This window comes from Pongo abelii, chromosome 6, assembly GCF_028885655.2.
Source record: "Pongo abelii isolate AG06213 chromosome 6, NHGRI_mPonAbe1-v2.0_pri, whole genome shotgun sequence".
Taxonomy (NCBI): domain Eukaryota; kingdom Metazoa; phylum Chordata; class Mammalia; order Primates; family Hominidae; genus Pongo; species Pongo abelii.
Window position 1 is genome coordinate 55,747,852 of NC_071991.2, and position 14,361 is coordinate 55,762,212.

General features: G+C 40.8%; 1 protein-coding gene across 1 annotated transcript in view; it reads right to left on the bottom strand.

Moving 5' to 3' along the window:
* CHN2 (chimerin 2) overlaps positions 1–14,361 on the bottom strand; it is a 317,079-nt gene that overhangs the window by 117,084 nt on the left and 185,634 nt on the right. The window contains exon 4 of the mRNA XM_002818096.4: positions 2,019–2,050. Coding sequence (XP_002818142.1) covers positions 2,019–2,050 — 32 coding nt within the window. The remainder of the gene's footprint in view (positions 1–2,018; positions 2,051–14,361) is intronic.

Here is a 14,361-nt window from a genome sequence, read left to right on the forward strand (position 1 = left end):
TCCAAATATCTCCAACCTATAATATCTAATATATTAGTATGACTGCAACTTGGTAAGAAAAAAGCAAGCATGCACAAAGACCAGAAAGAGATGAAGGGAAAAGGTTAGCAATGATTCTCTTTCATGGTGGAACTATGGGTATTTTCCCTCTTCTATTTTCCTTTATTTTCTAATTTTTCCAAGTTAATTGGTGTTAATTTATTAATTTTTTTTTTTTTTGTACAAGGTCTCACTCTGTTGCCCAGGCTGGAGTGCAATGGTTCAATTGACCTCCTGGGCTCAAGTGATCCTCCCACCTCCCACCTGTGGTCCTGAGTAGCTGGGACCATAGGCATGTGCCACCATGCCTAGGTAATATTTGTATTTCTTGTAGAGATGAGGTCTTCCCATGTTGCCCAGGCTGGTCTTAATCTCCTGAGCACAAGTGATCTGCCTTCCCTGGCCTCCCAAAGTGCTGGGACTACAGGCGTGAGCCACTGTGCCCAGCCATAATTTATTTTTAAAAACAAAAGTAATACCTGTGCACAGCAGAAAATTCCAATTTCGAAAGTTGAAGGTATAAAAGAACTAAAAATGCAAAAGTCCTCTCTCCCTAAAGGTATCCATTGTCAATAGTTTCTTGTGATTCCTTCTAGGAATAAATGTGTATGTGCGTTTCCTGAATGAAGCATGTATTACTTTTTAAGTGGAAGAAAAAAAACACCCTTCATTTTTTTTAAAAAATAAAGGGAAACACAGAATCTGAAGGTTTTAGGCTAATTACCATCTAATAAAAGATGTTCCTTTTGGTAGTTAAGAAAATATTTCCTTAGTCTCAAGACTCTCATATGTTTTACATGAATTGGGGGTAAGAAGACGAGAATTAAAAAGTTATTCGACAAAACTTTTCTGCAAAAAGAAAATGCATAATAAACAGCTCCTTTTAGAATTCACATGCAAAAGTGTATATGGTAGGTTTTCATTTTCTTCTAGTTTTTTATATTAATTGTGCTATCTTCAAGAAAAAACAAATAAGCATACTGAGGAAAAAAAGCCATACTACAACATAGATTAGACAGTAGGGACATGGGGTAGAGAGGAACGGAGGCCAGTGCCCCCAGGCAGGCATTCCAAGAGGTGCTGGTCAAATTCCCAGGGCACTGCAAGGAAGGTTCTGAAATGCAGCTGTGGCAATTAGGAAGGTGCACTGGGCTGGGACCACTAAGAGGGTCATTAATCATGAAGATGAGGCTCTGACGGGTAAGGGAATAAGACGAAGGTTTGAGATTGGCTGTGAGAGCTTGGAAGGTAGACTCGAAAGAGACGTTGCCTCACAACGCCTCCAGGTTGGACTTGGGAAGAAAAGTGATTGATGTGTCTCCTCTCCCCTGGCCTGTTCTGCCTGCCTTCTGTGATGTGCTGTACACACCATAGGCTTAGACTGTGAATTATTTTTATGGTCATGCGTATTTGCTGGGCAGTAGGTTTTGGAAAAAGTGAAACAAGAGTTGAAATTAAGAGAAAAATGGAAAGGGGAATATTAAGGCAATTTGGCTAATACACCCAAGCCAAGAGAAATCATCATTTGGGTTTTATGAGACTGCAGGGAAGTGGGATGCCTGTCCTGACCACTGCACCGAGGTACACAAAAGTCAGGAACTCACATACAACGTACCATATTGGACACACCAAACGTTTCTATTGTGTTGATGTAGAAAGTGAAATGAAACACTAACAGAGAGCCTCCATTATGAAAAATGCTGCCTTCCATTTCAAGTACTTGCCAGGCACTCAGTAGCTCTTTTGTGGAGGGAAAAGTAGCGCAAGATGCTCTACCTCCCACATTAATGGAAACCAAGCACTTGACTACTATAAAAAATATTAATTCAAAGGAATCTGATTGCATTTATTCTTATCATGAAACTCTTGCACAATAGATATATGATGATGACCACATATTAGAAAATTTGTAATATTTAAATGACACATGAAATGACTACTTACTAAATTATTAAAACAAAGAATAGTATAATACATACTCTCTTCCATAATATTTTGGTCTGTTTTCCACCTATATTAAAAAGAAAAAAAATTAATAATGCATTTGAATTCAAATCAGCTAGATAAAAATGCTATTCAAATAAACAGAACTAGGGTCCTGGTAGTAATTTTATTACAGATTGTATCCTTCAAATCAGAGATCCATGAAGCTATAGAGTTATAATCAGCACATTCCAGTATCAGGTAGGAATGACCTAGAATCAATCATTAGGCTCATTTCCCACCCAAACCCAATCATCCAATAAGAGAATTTTCCATAAAAACAAAGTGATGCTTATTTTAATATCAAGGAATTTGTAAGGATATTATAAGCCTTCATCCTGAAGGATAAAACAACTACTCTGTCATGAATAAAACATAAGCATTTATTTCACTCTGCCTAATTGTTTTTATTATGTATTTATAATTAAAACAAGGAGTCTACCTGGATTAAAAAATAAAGCAGACTTAACTTGATCACGTTCCAAATAAAACCAATATTCTAACATTCTTATTTTTTCAACATGTGGCTAATGAGCTGAAATTCATTTGACACCAGAGGTGCAGGCTACAGGGGACAAGATTTATGACTTGACTAAAACAAAAACATTCCAGAAAGGATCTTTCAATCACAGCTTTAGCCTTGAGGTTATCACATCTGATTTTTCTCACATACATGATCATCTGCTTTTATAAGAGTTTTGTGTTCGCATGTTTATGATGTTGGAGTTGGTGAGAAAGTGACATGATTTCTCATGCTCGGCCTTTGTTCTTCTCCCCTAATTCCAGGGACACTCAAAACATTGTACAGCCACATTAAGTTATGGGTTTTTATGAATGGTTATATGTATGACAGCAAGTTTATGTTTATTCACTGTTGTAGGATATGAGCTTGGCAGCTGTTTTATTCAGTCATTTCTTCCTAGAGTCAAATGGACAGTTTTCACAGCAGGGCTCAGAGACAGGCACAGTAGCAGGATTTCATGATATGGGGCAGTTTCCTGGCCTAGCTCCATCCTCCAAAGGATGTAGATCTGAATAGGTAAGAGGACACCAGGAGCTAGGGGAAAAGGCTCAGAAAGGCGGAGCTGGGGCTTTGGGGACCACACTCACAATGCTGCCTAGGACAAGCCTCGCTGGTACAAAGCTTATCATCTAGACACTTCTAAATATGTGTTCACTCTTCTGTGCATTTTACACCTGAGAACTACTCAACCAAGCAGGACACCCATAACTTAATCTTCAAGGTTCAAAGCCTGCTCAGTGTCATTTGTAAAGGAAGATTTAAATAATATCATTAATAGAAGCAGAAAGTGTGTAAAAAGGCACCTGGTTATCTGATATCCTTTCTATAAATGATGTGTGCCATTATTCTACAGGCTGGTAAACTTTTTCATGAGAATTGAATATGTTATTTATACCATTCTTTTGGCTTTCAAAGTTCTCTTTTAGTTTTATAATATTATAGATATGTGACTGTAAAACCAACATGCCAGAGAAGAAATTTAGAACTAGAAAAGCCAATGAAAGTCGATGATATATAATGACAAAATCTCCATTCTTTGAGAGGCGATATTCCAAAATTTGAAGTGATTCTCTATATATGAGGACAATTTTTAAATTCCACCTTTTTGGCTGAACCGTAGCACAAGTTTGCAAAATCTGGGTGTAGCTCTCAACCCGATTCCCTTCCTGTATCTTCTTATTTCCCTAAAAGAGAAAGAGTTACTAATCTAACTTCCCAGATGAGCCACATGGCAATACTACTAACTCTTGGCATGCAGGTAAATGGTTAATAAATGCTGAATTTAATTGATTCTTAACAAGACAACAAATTGCTTTCAGTTCATCAATCAATCATAAAAATATACAGCACCCTTATGTTCTGGGCTCTATGCTCAGGCCAGCCATGTGCATGAAGTAATGACCTTGCAGGTGCAGAGAGGAAAGGTATGAGGCACTCAGGGGTGTTCTGCACTTGCAGCAGAGGGAAACGCTTAAGGAGAAATCTAACATAGACCCCCAAAGAGGGAAGCTGATATTTAGGGTGCCTTGAAAGATCCCAGATAAGATTCTGCCCAGAAAAGAGTTTGGTCCAATTGAGGGACAAATCTTCTGAAAATGAAAACCACCAGAAAATAAAAGAAGAGCCCTGAATTGTGTGGGACAGGCATGGAAGAGGGCCATGGAATAGGTCCCAAATATTGCATGAGATATATACTAATACATGATTCCTTGTATAGCTGAAGTTTAAATTTAACTAGGCATCCTGGTCCCTCCTTCCCTCTCTCCCTTCCTCTCTTCTCCCCTCCCTTCCTCCCTTCTCCCCTCCTTTCCCCACTCTTCCCTTCCCCTCCCCTCCCCTCTTCCCACTCCCCTCCCCTCCCCTCCCTTCTTCTTCCCTTCCCCACTCTTCCCTTCCCCTCCCCTCCCCTCTTCCCACTCCCCTCCCCTCCCTTCTTCTTCCCTTCCCCACTCTTCCCTTCCCCTCCCCTCTTCCCACTCCCCTCCCCTCCCCTCCTCTCCCCTCCCTTTCTCTTCCCTTCCCTTCCTCCCTCCCTCCCTCTCTCCTTCTCTCCCTCTCTTCCCCGCTCTCTCTTTCTTTCTTTCCTAAATCTGGCAACCCTATGTAGGGGATAGGAAAGACAGAAGTGAGAGAGAGTTAAGATAGAGGATGTGGTTGGCCATCTGATCACTGCTTCTACTGGTTGGGGGCCATTTTGATAGCAATCCAATCTCTCCTTCCTTTTTTGTCCCTAAAGCTCTTAAAGAAAATATATGTGTCCTTGTTAATGTCAGAGAGAGAGAGGCTGGGAATCAAAAAAACAAAATCCTCTTCTTTTTATAAACTTTTTACTCACAGGAGTCTAAACACAGTCTCTATTTCTATACTTCACTAAGCTTTAAACCAGTCAAGAGCTTAATGTTTAAGTTAAATGATGCTATACAAATCATACAATGTCCACATTTCTTCAAGGTGGATAATACTGGATCCTCAGATCCAGACAGAATAGCTGGCTGGGGGCTAGGGCTCCCAGGGACAAAGGTCTGCCAAGAGACTAAGAACCTCTGTGCTGTGCCCCCGGCAGTGCCTTAGAGAAGCCTGACTCACTCCCTGGGCAAGGCTCCATGTTGGCCATCAATGGAAACTAGGACCCACCTGTGAAACTGAATTTAATTAAAGAAACTGTAACTCTCAATTTCTGTTTCCAATTGTATGAGATTCTCTTCAGTAGGTGTGAAGGTGACAGGATAGTTGATAAATAAAAAGTAAGGCAACTCAGAAGTTCTTCTTGCATTCTCATTGAAAACTATGTTTGTTAAAATCAGGCAACTTAATCAAAAAATTTAGGCAGTCACATGGATTCAGAAAGGAATGGAAAATGCAATATATCATGACAAGAATGAAGGTTGGTTCTGGAGCTTCCCTGCCACTGTGACTATCCTAGGACAGCAGCTGCAGCTGGTCAATCCATCACCTGGTGAACCTGGCCTTTGTGAATATGACTGACAGCTGTAGGATCTGCCATGTCTGCTCTTGGGATTTAGTGTTCTGACCCCAAGAAGTGAAAGCAGCTCATTCTTTTTGAGAGAGAGAAAATATGTAGTCGTGTTAGATGGATTACTAGTTCTTCTAATACTGGGTCCTTAGGTGATCCAGCTGGCTCAAAAAGGAACACCTCTCTTTACAGAGGGAGAGCACCAAGTAGGAGGTCACTGAGTGAGAAAACACATGAAATGGGTCCTTCCCAAGGCACAGAGGGTTTCACTGTGTATGGTGTGACCATGCAGAATGGTGGCTGATTCTTATTTTTATTTTTATTTTTATTTTTTTGAGACAGAGTCTCGCTCTGTCGCCCAGGCTGGAGTGCAGTGGCGCCATCTCGGCTCACTACAACCTCCACCTCCCGGGTTCAAATGATTCTCCTGTCTCAGCCTCCTGAGTAGCTGGCATTACAGGCGCACACCACCGCGCCTGGCTAATTTTTGTATTTTAGTAGAGATGGGGTTTCACCGTGTTGCCCAGGCTGGTCTCGAACTCCTTAGCTCAGGCAATCTGCCCACCTCAGCCTCCCAAAGTGCTAGGATTACAGGCGTGAGCCACCGCGCCTGGCCGGCTGATTCTTTTTAAAAATAAAACTGAACATTTTATTCTAAATAAGCATCACCTACAAGAGAATAGTCCCCCAAAGTAGGCATAATACATGCCACTTATATCCCTGTTGACCAGAATATTTTTGGAATTTCTCTTTTGGGACTACCTTAATATATACCACCCTTTCTTGTGAATATCCTTAAAGGTACACTTCTCAAAGTGTGGACTGGTCATTCAAAACAGAAACTTCAAGATGTTTGTTGAAGACTGCAGACAGCACCCCCATCTCAAACCAGCTGAACCAAAATTACTGAGGGTAGAGGTATGATGTGTAATTTAATCAAGCCCCCTAGATGATTTTAAAGCATATACTAAAGTCAGAATCACTGTATGTAGAAATATACATACATTTATTTTTTTGAGAATGGATTTGAGAGTGCGTGTTATTTCAGCAAACCGGCGTAAGTTATTTGGAGCCAAGACCAGTAAGTAAATGGGGTGAGTGACCAAACTAGGAAAAACATTTGAGACAAAAACGAGGCATGATCATAAGAGAATAAGATTTTCACTGTGACTTGCTCTGAAGGAATTTTAGAAGAGACATTCCCAACACGCTCTGAGCAATGGGAATTTTAGAAGAGACATTCCCAACACGCTCTGAGCAACGGGAATTTTAGAAGAGACGTTCCCAACACACTTGAGCAATGGGAATTTTAGAAGAGACGTTCCCATCACGCTCTGAGCAATGGGAACTTGGCAGAAATGAAAGCAGAGCTTCCCAAGGTGACTGATGGGAAGGGACCAGGCCCATGTAACAGATGTGTTAAAATAACATCTATGTTATGACTTTATAGTTACATCTCAAGTATAATTAAATTGTTAGCATTGTGACTACTGGAGATGGGCTCAGTCCTGTCCCTACTATCCACAGTCCACACACCATGCTCCTATATATATGAGGCCATGCGAATGTTATGTTTTCAGCCCAACGGCCTCGTCACCCTATGTTCATCCTCTGCACTCATCAAACCAAATGAGGCCATAAGTGTATGCCCTCTAATATGTCCATCATTTTTACGTGGTCTTATTTTAAGATCCTGAATTATCTTTGAAATGAGTCAGATCACATGTGGGTTAAGAGGGCAGGCTCTGGACTCAAACTGCCTAGGTTTGAGGCCAGATCTGTGGGAATTTAAGCAAGTTACCTATTTCTATACTCCTCAGTTTTCTTATCTTTAAAATGAGAATGACAATAGAAGTATCTGCCTCATGGGGTTGTTGTAAGAGCTAAATGAATAAATATGTGTAATATGCTTGCAACAGTGCCTGGCGCAGACAGCCAGTCAGTTGCTATGAGCTATCACCAGGATCCTGAGAAGGTCTCCTCTGTATAGAAGGAAGGGTTAGGCCCATCCCTTGCTGTGTTCTTAGAGCTCCTTTTACGTATCTCCATTAGAAAACTTATCTCACCATATTTTAAATATTTATTTGCCATTTTTTTCCTAACTGTTCTGTGGAGCAGCAATTTTGTCTTCATCATTCACCTATTTCCAGGATTTCTCCCAATGTCTGTCACAGAGTAAATGCAGCTACCCCTTGTTATCTGAGTCTAACCCATTCCTAAAAAATGTGTAGGGCAGCAAAGCTTCAAACAGCAAGAGCCTATATTCCATTACTTTACACAGAAAAAAAGTTCATTTTTAGAGAATGCAAAAATATCCATTTTCAAATATTACTAAAATGCTCCTAATTACCTGACAATCTAATAGCAATCTTTTCACAATATAAAACATTTAAATAACAATTGCCTAATTGTTTAACACTTAATGCAGTAATGAGTAGGTATATTTGTGTGCAGTCTACAGCTGAATAAATAGGAATTTCATTAGCCTTCTACACTGAGCATGTATTATAATAAAAATAAATAATGCCATGATATTACCAAAGATTCAAAAGTTACTATCTAATTGGACCTGAGTTGGTAGTGCTCCTAGGGTCCTGGCCTAAACAAATACTGAAGGGCTAAACCCTCAGGGAAAAGGTAGGGAAATTACAGATATAATGTGCTATATGTTTAAACAGGATCAGGAGAACACAGATATGAGAGAAGCCCACCCTTCGTCTTTCAGCACCCTGCTACTCAGAGTGTGATCACGGGGCCAGCAGTATTAGCATCATCTTGGAATTTGCTAGAAATGTGGGGTCTGCAATTCTAAGGGGATTCATAGATACATTAAAGTTTGAGAAGCTGCCACACATGAGAGAACGTGCCATAGCTGGTTTCTAATTGGGAATGGCTTTTAGCAAGTCCCGATAGCAAATATTCAAATAGTGAGTGTTCGGAAAACAAGAGTGCCTGTCCTCATTACATGTTTGCAGAATGAGACACAGGATATGCATGTGGACCCTTGCTCATCAATCCAGTTACTGTGGGACTCTGAGTAGGTTATTACACTCCTTTGCATCTCATTTTTCTCAATTTTCAGTAAAACTGGAATTATAAAAATGGGCTATTTTAATAAGGCTGTTTCACAGATTAGATGAGATACCACACGTGAGACTTGGACCATCGTGGCAATAGGTTCTCATTTATTGAGTGGCTACTCTGTGCCAGGCACAGTCCTGAGGGTTTCTCTCCTATTGTCTCATTTAAGTCTCTAAACAATGCTCCAAGGTAAGTGAGTGCTGTCATTTTAAAGAGACCCACTAAATAGCGTGAGGTCACAGAGCTAGTAAGTGGCTGAGCCTAGACTGGGACCACCCCTAAGTACTGTGCTTCACTCCTTCTCCAGAGGATACTAATCAGCGCTAATGCCTTTGCTGGCTCTCACAATTTACAGTTTGACTAAATATATTAGATTATCTGAATAGTCTTCAGTTTTCTTTGCTAGGACTCAAGACCTTAAAATCTCTCTTGAATGAACTGAATTCCATCAATGAATTGGCAAATGTGAACTTCGGAAAAATTTGCTTAGGATGGAGTGACATTTGGAGTCTCTCAAATATTTCCCTGTGATTTGGAATCACGTGTATTCCCAAACTACCTGGTTTATTTCCCAATGTATTTTTCAATTTTAAGGAAGACTTCTCAGTATTTTGCAAAGCTCCAAAGAACAGTAGGGTGACAGCTGCACAGTGAGAAACAGGAAGCATAATCCTTAAATGAGTTTGCTTTATAGTCAGATTATCATTGCCTAGATAAACACAAGTTCCTTTATGTTCAACACAAAGACATTTACAGAATATTGTGAGTCCTCTGTAAACAAGGTTTCCAATTATTGAAAGAACAAAGCTTTTGTAATCCCTCGCAGCTGGTATATGTTAAGTTTTTACTTAATAGAAATAATTTAAAAACCCGATTTAGCAGCCTCCTACACAGGGCACCTAGATTGCTGGATTTTCTGAGAGATGGATCAAGTAGGGGAGAAAAGGCTTTTGATGGGGGGATTTGTGCTGGTGATACTGGGGCAATTTCATCCACAAAAAATAAATATAGATAATTCCTTTTTAATTAGAAATCAAAGATTCCCCCATTGAAAAGGAGAGAAAGAAAATGCAAGTACTGAAATTTACACTCTTGTAGTCAAAGTGCAGAGCATAGAATGAAAATTGAGCAGACTCTAAAATCTCCCATTTCTTTGCATTTAGAATCCAAGGCCTAATTTTTTCCTCATGGCATTTCTTTAACACTTCTGGAAATCAAATAGGGCACTGACGAGGTGAATTCCTTCCTGTCTTGATTAGAATGTACTATAAATGTCCACTGGTCAGTCCGTCTGTAATAAATCTCCTTAAAAGGTGACCAATCGCTTTGCTAAGTTCTGTACATACACACAAGTTGGATACTTTAGCAACCTGATCGAAACATTCTGTGAACTTACAGATGCACACAAGTACATCAGCTTAGGGGTGCTCGAGACAAAAGCAGTTCCCAATCATTTGGTTTATTTTCTGGCTTCACTTCTGCCCCCAAAATTTTCCAGAAATTATGATTATCAGTGATAATATCAGAGCAAACATAAAATATTTTCTTTAGGCCAGTGGTTCTCAACTGGGAGGGGAGGTGATTCTGCTCCTCAAGGGACATTTGTCAAAGTCTGAGGAAATCTCATCACATTGTTCTCTGCTCAAAATTCCCCACTGGTTCCCCAATGCCACGTGGTCAAACCTACACAACTCAGCGGGACCTTCCCAGACCTACTTAAAAGTGGGACCTCCTGTCCTTAGCATACCCCGTCCCTCTTCTTTGGCTTATTTTTTGCCTCATGACAGCTTTGACTGTCAGGACTCAGGGGAGGATATTCCTGGCCTCTAGTGGGTAGAATCCAGGGATGTTAATAAACATCACACAGTACATGTGACAACCCCCTACAACAAACAATTATCCCTCTAAAAGGTCAATAGTGCCAAGGTCAATAAACCCTGCTTTAGACTGGAAGAACTTTGAACTGTTAAGTATTTCCAAGGAAGAATATTAGAAACGTTTTTTTTTAACCAAAAATGCAAATAAGCAACAAAAACTTTAAATACATTAAGTAAAATGGAGTAAAAGGAAGGCAGAAGGAAATATTTGCTTTTGATAATGCTGATAATTTATAAAGGTAGCTTTTAAGAAAAAACAGTACTGGTGAAAGACCTCCAACTACTTAAGGAAATATATTAGATGAATACAAAATGGAACAGACTTAAATGTCAGTAAAATTAATAAGGGAACCTCCGCCCTCCCTGGAAAAATTTTAAACAAGGTTAAACTACAAAAAACACTAAAGAAGAAATTTATTTCTTGGGAGTGATCAGCCATGCTATGCATACATGTGAATTAATGTTTGAATTCCTTACTGCTATGGGACTCCACACCTCACAGCATGTAGCTTTGAAATTTTGCCCTGATTGCTGGCTTGGAAACAAAACTTCCACCACTCACAGCTTTCCCAGGTCACAGAAGATTTCTCAGGAAGGAGTGGCTAAAGCACTGTCCAGTATGGGGCTGTCCAGTATGGGGCTTAGAGAAGTCCTGTTTTCTCAGGGTTCATTACATAAGCACTACACACAATAAGTATTAATATCATAACAGAGGAAGGCAAATTGACAAAATTATTTATATTTATATTTTAAAAGTAATGGAAGGGCAACTACACCCAGACACACTCATACAAATACCCATGCCTCATGCATTGAGCCTTTTTGCTACTGGTTCTGATCTTCACCCAGTTCAGTCCTATTGACCTTGACCCAGAACTCCACTAAGGGCAGGGCCAGGAGGAGCAGAGGAGGAGCCAACATTTAACAAATGCCTTCAGTGTGGGTATTTCAGGTCTCCCAACAAGCAAGTCACATGGAGACTGTCATTCCTATTTTGCAGAAGAGAAAAAGAAGGCCTGTATGGTTAACATTACTTGAAGATCATGCAGAGGCAGGGAGATGAGATCCAAACCAAGGTCTAATTGACTCCAAAGCCCATAATCTTCTCCTACACCAAAAGGAAGGGAAATTGCCCAAGGATAACAGATATAATGTACTTATAGAGAACACTGACTCTGCTGTTACAGATGGGTTGATATGAAAATTGTTAAAACTCTAAAACATGGCCATTCTGGAGACCTGGGTAGACTGATCGGTACTCATCACACCTAATGGCTCAGCCTCCTTTGCTCTTCACACCTGTGAATGCTACCACCCAGGGTATCATCCACTCAATGCCCAAGCTAGAAATCATCATCTCTGACTCCTCCCTCTCCCCAACCCCACTGGCAATCTGCCATGAAGTCTTCTTCATTGTATGCAATTCCTTAATTGCTCTTAAAATGGTCCCTTTCTCTCCAAGTCCACTGGGTTATCTACTCATCTAGACCATGAAAGTAGTCTTTTTACTGGTCTCCCTATATCCTTTTATCACCTTCCAATCTGTCTTTCACACTTAAGTCAGAAAATGCAAGTCTTGTCACATTGCTCTCAGCTTAGAATTCTTCACTGTTTCCCCACTGCTGCATAGTCAAACATACACAACTCAGTCGGACGTTCCCAGACCACCCTACTTAAAAGTGGTAACTCCCCTCCTTGGCATACTCCATCCTTCTTTTCTGAATTATTTTTTTTCCATGACATTTATCATCATCTGATATACTATATATTTTACTTGTGTGTTATGATAACCAATTTTATGTGTCAACTTGTGGGGGCCATGGGATTCCCAGATATCTGATAAACATTATTTCTGGTTGTGTCTGGGAGGGTGTTTCTCCAAGAGATTAGCCTTTGACTCAATGACTGAGTAAAGAAGATGGCCCTCCCCAGTGTGGGTCAGTACTATCCTGTCCATTGAGGGCCTGAATTAAACAAAGAGGCAGAGGAAGGTTGTATTCATGCTCCTTCTTCCTGACTGCTACAGCAGGAACACTGATCTTCTCCTGCCCTTGGTATTCTTGGTTCTTAGACCTTCAGACTCAGACTGGAATCAACATCATCAGCTCGAGAGATCTCAGGCCTTCCAACTACACCACCTGCAACACACACACACACACACACACACACACACACACACAATTGGTTCTATTTCTCTGAAGAACTCTGACGAATACATTTTTTTGCCAATATCTTCTATTCAAATGGAAACTATATAAGGGCAAAGATTACTGTGCTTTGCTTACTGCTGTATCTCTAAGAGTCTAAAACAGTCCTGGCCCTTCCCAAGTGCTCAATACGTATTTATTGGATGAACACATGAATAGCATCTAGGATCTTCCCTGGATGGTCCTTGCTTGTGTGTCCAGAATATGTTCTTACTGACACACATGCTCTTGCCCCATGACATCCTCACCCCTCAGTTCTTCATGTTCCTCATACATAGCTTCTGTAGTTTCTGAAGCACACCCTCGGCTGCTCATACTTCTATAATATTATTTGGTGGGGTTATGTCCTCTGCCTGGAATTCTAATATTTGTTCTTCAGTCCCTCTATGCCTTAGCCTGGCAAAATCTCACTGATTTTAAAAGTAAGAGCTGAAATGCTGCCATCTTGGGGAAGTCTCCTGCCTCTGAACTTTATAAAAGGCCTGAGTTAGGGCCACGGCGATCTTACTGGGATTGGGATTGTTGGCTTTTATGAGCTCTCGATGTGAGCTCCTTGAGGGAAGGGCTCCTGTTTCTTCACCTCTGTTGTCCCAGCATATTGCTCACAGTGTTCACAGAGCTTAGCCTCATGGCATAACACAATAAGTGAAAGGCAGGTTTGCTTGATACTCCCAGATCCCTTTCTGGGGCTCATTGAAATTTCAAAAGGGGTATCCATGGAAAGACTGGCATTGGTGGTAGCTCACACCTTGATGCTTTATGCTTCCAAGCTACAAGACAAAACTTGTTCCCCTGTCTGCTTTCTGAATCTCTGGAGTGAAGACTGAAGACCACAGGCAACAACTGTGACTTCGAGCCAGTGATTCTGCTAATCGAAGTCCCTCACATTCTTTAGAGGGTGAACATGTGAACCAACATAAGCCACCCAGATGTTCTGCCCCTGGAATTTGCGACTTGAGTAGAAACCATTAAATGAAACTGTTAAGAGCTGAGTCACATGCATGGCAGAGCCTAATAACAACGATAGCCGTTAATAGTTATTGAGAACTTATGTACCAGGCATTGTTCTAAGCACTTTCTTTACATATATCAACCCTGTCGATCCTCATGATTACGCAAGAGGTAAGATCAGTTATATCCATTTCCAGAGGACTAACTGAGGCACAGAGAAGCAGGGTGCAAAGGGCAGGTTGGACTACCCTGGAACTCTGACGCTAACCATCACCTCTTATTGCCCAAGGTCTGTCAGTGTTGCTTCAAATCCTTCCTCAAGCCCTCTGACCAGCTTTTCTTTCCATCCAGGGAATTTCCTCATATCCTTCTAACCACAATTGGTCTGCCCTCCTAGGCCCTGCTTTTTTTTTTTTGCTAAGTTTAGTGAGAATAGACTTTTATTGCTTACAATAGAATTCTAAGTGATATTTCCATTAAATCAAAATCTCCAGGGCTGGAGCCAGGGTGTCTGTAAGGTTTGCCAGGCTCCACAGGTGATTCTGACTCACACCCAGGACTGAGAACTATGACTTTGGGCAGCAGTTCCAAAACCCTGAGAGAATAAACATTATCCTAGAAGCTTAGGACACCTTCCCAGCACCTTCCCATGGATTTTGATCCATTCTCACAGTGGGCTTCCAGGAACACCCAACAGCCCAGCCATGAGTGGCACTCCTCTATCCA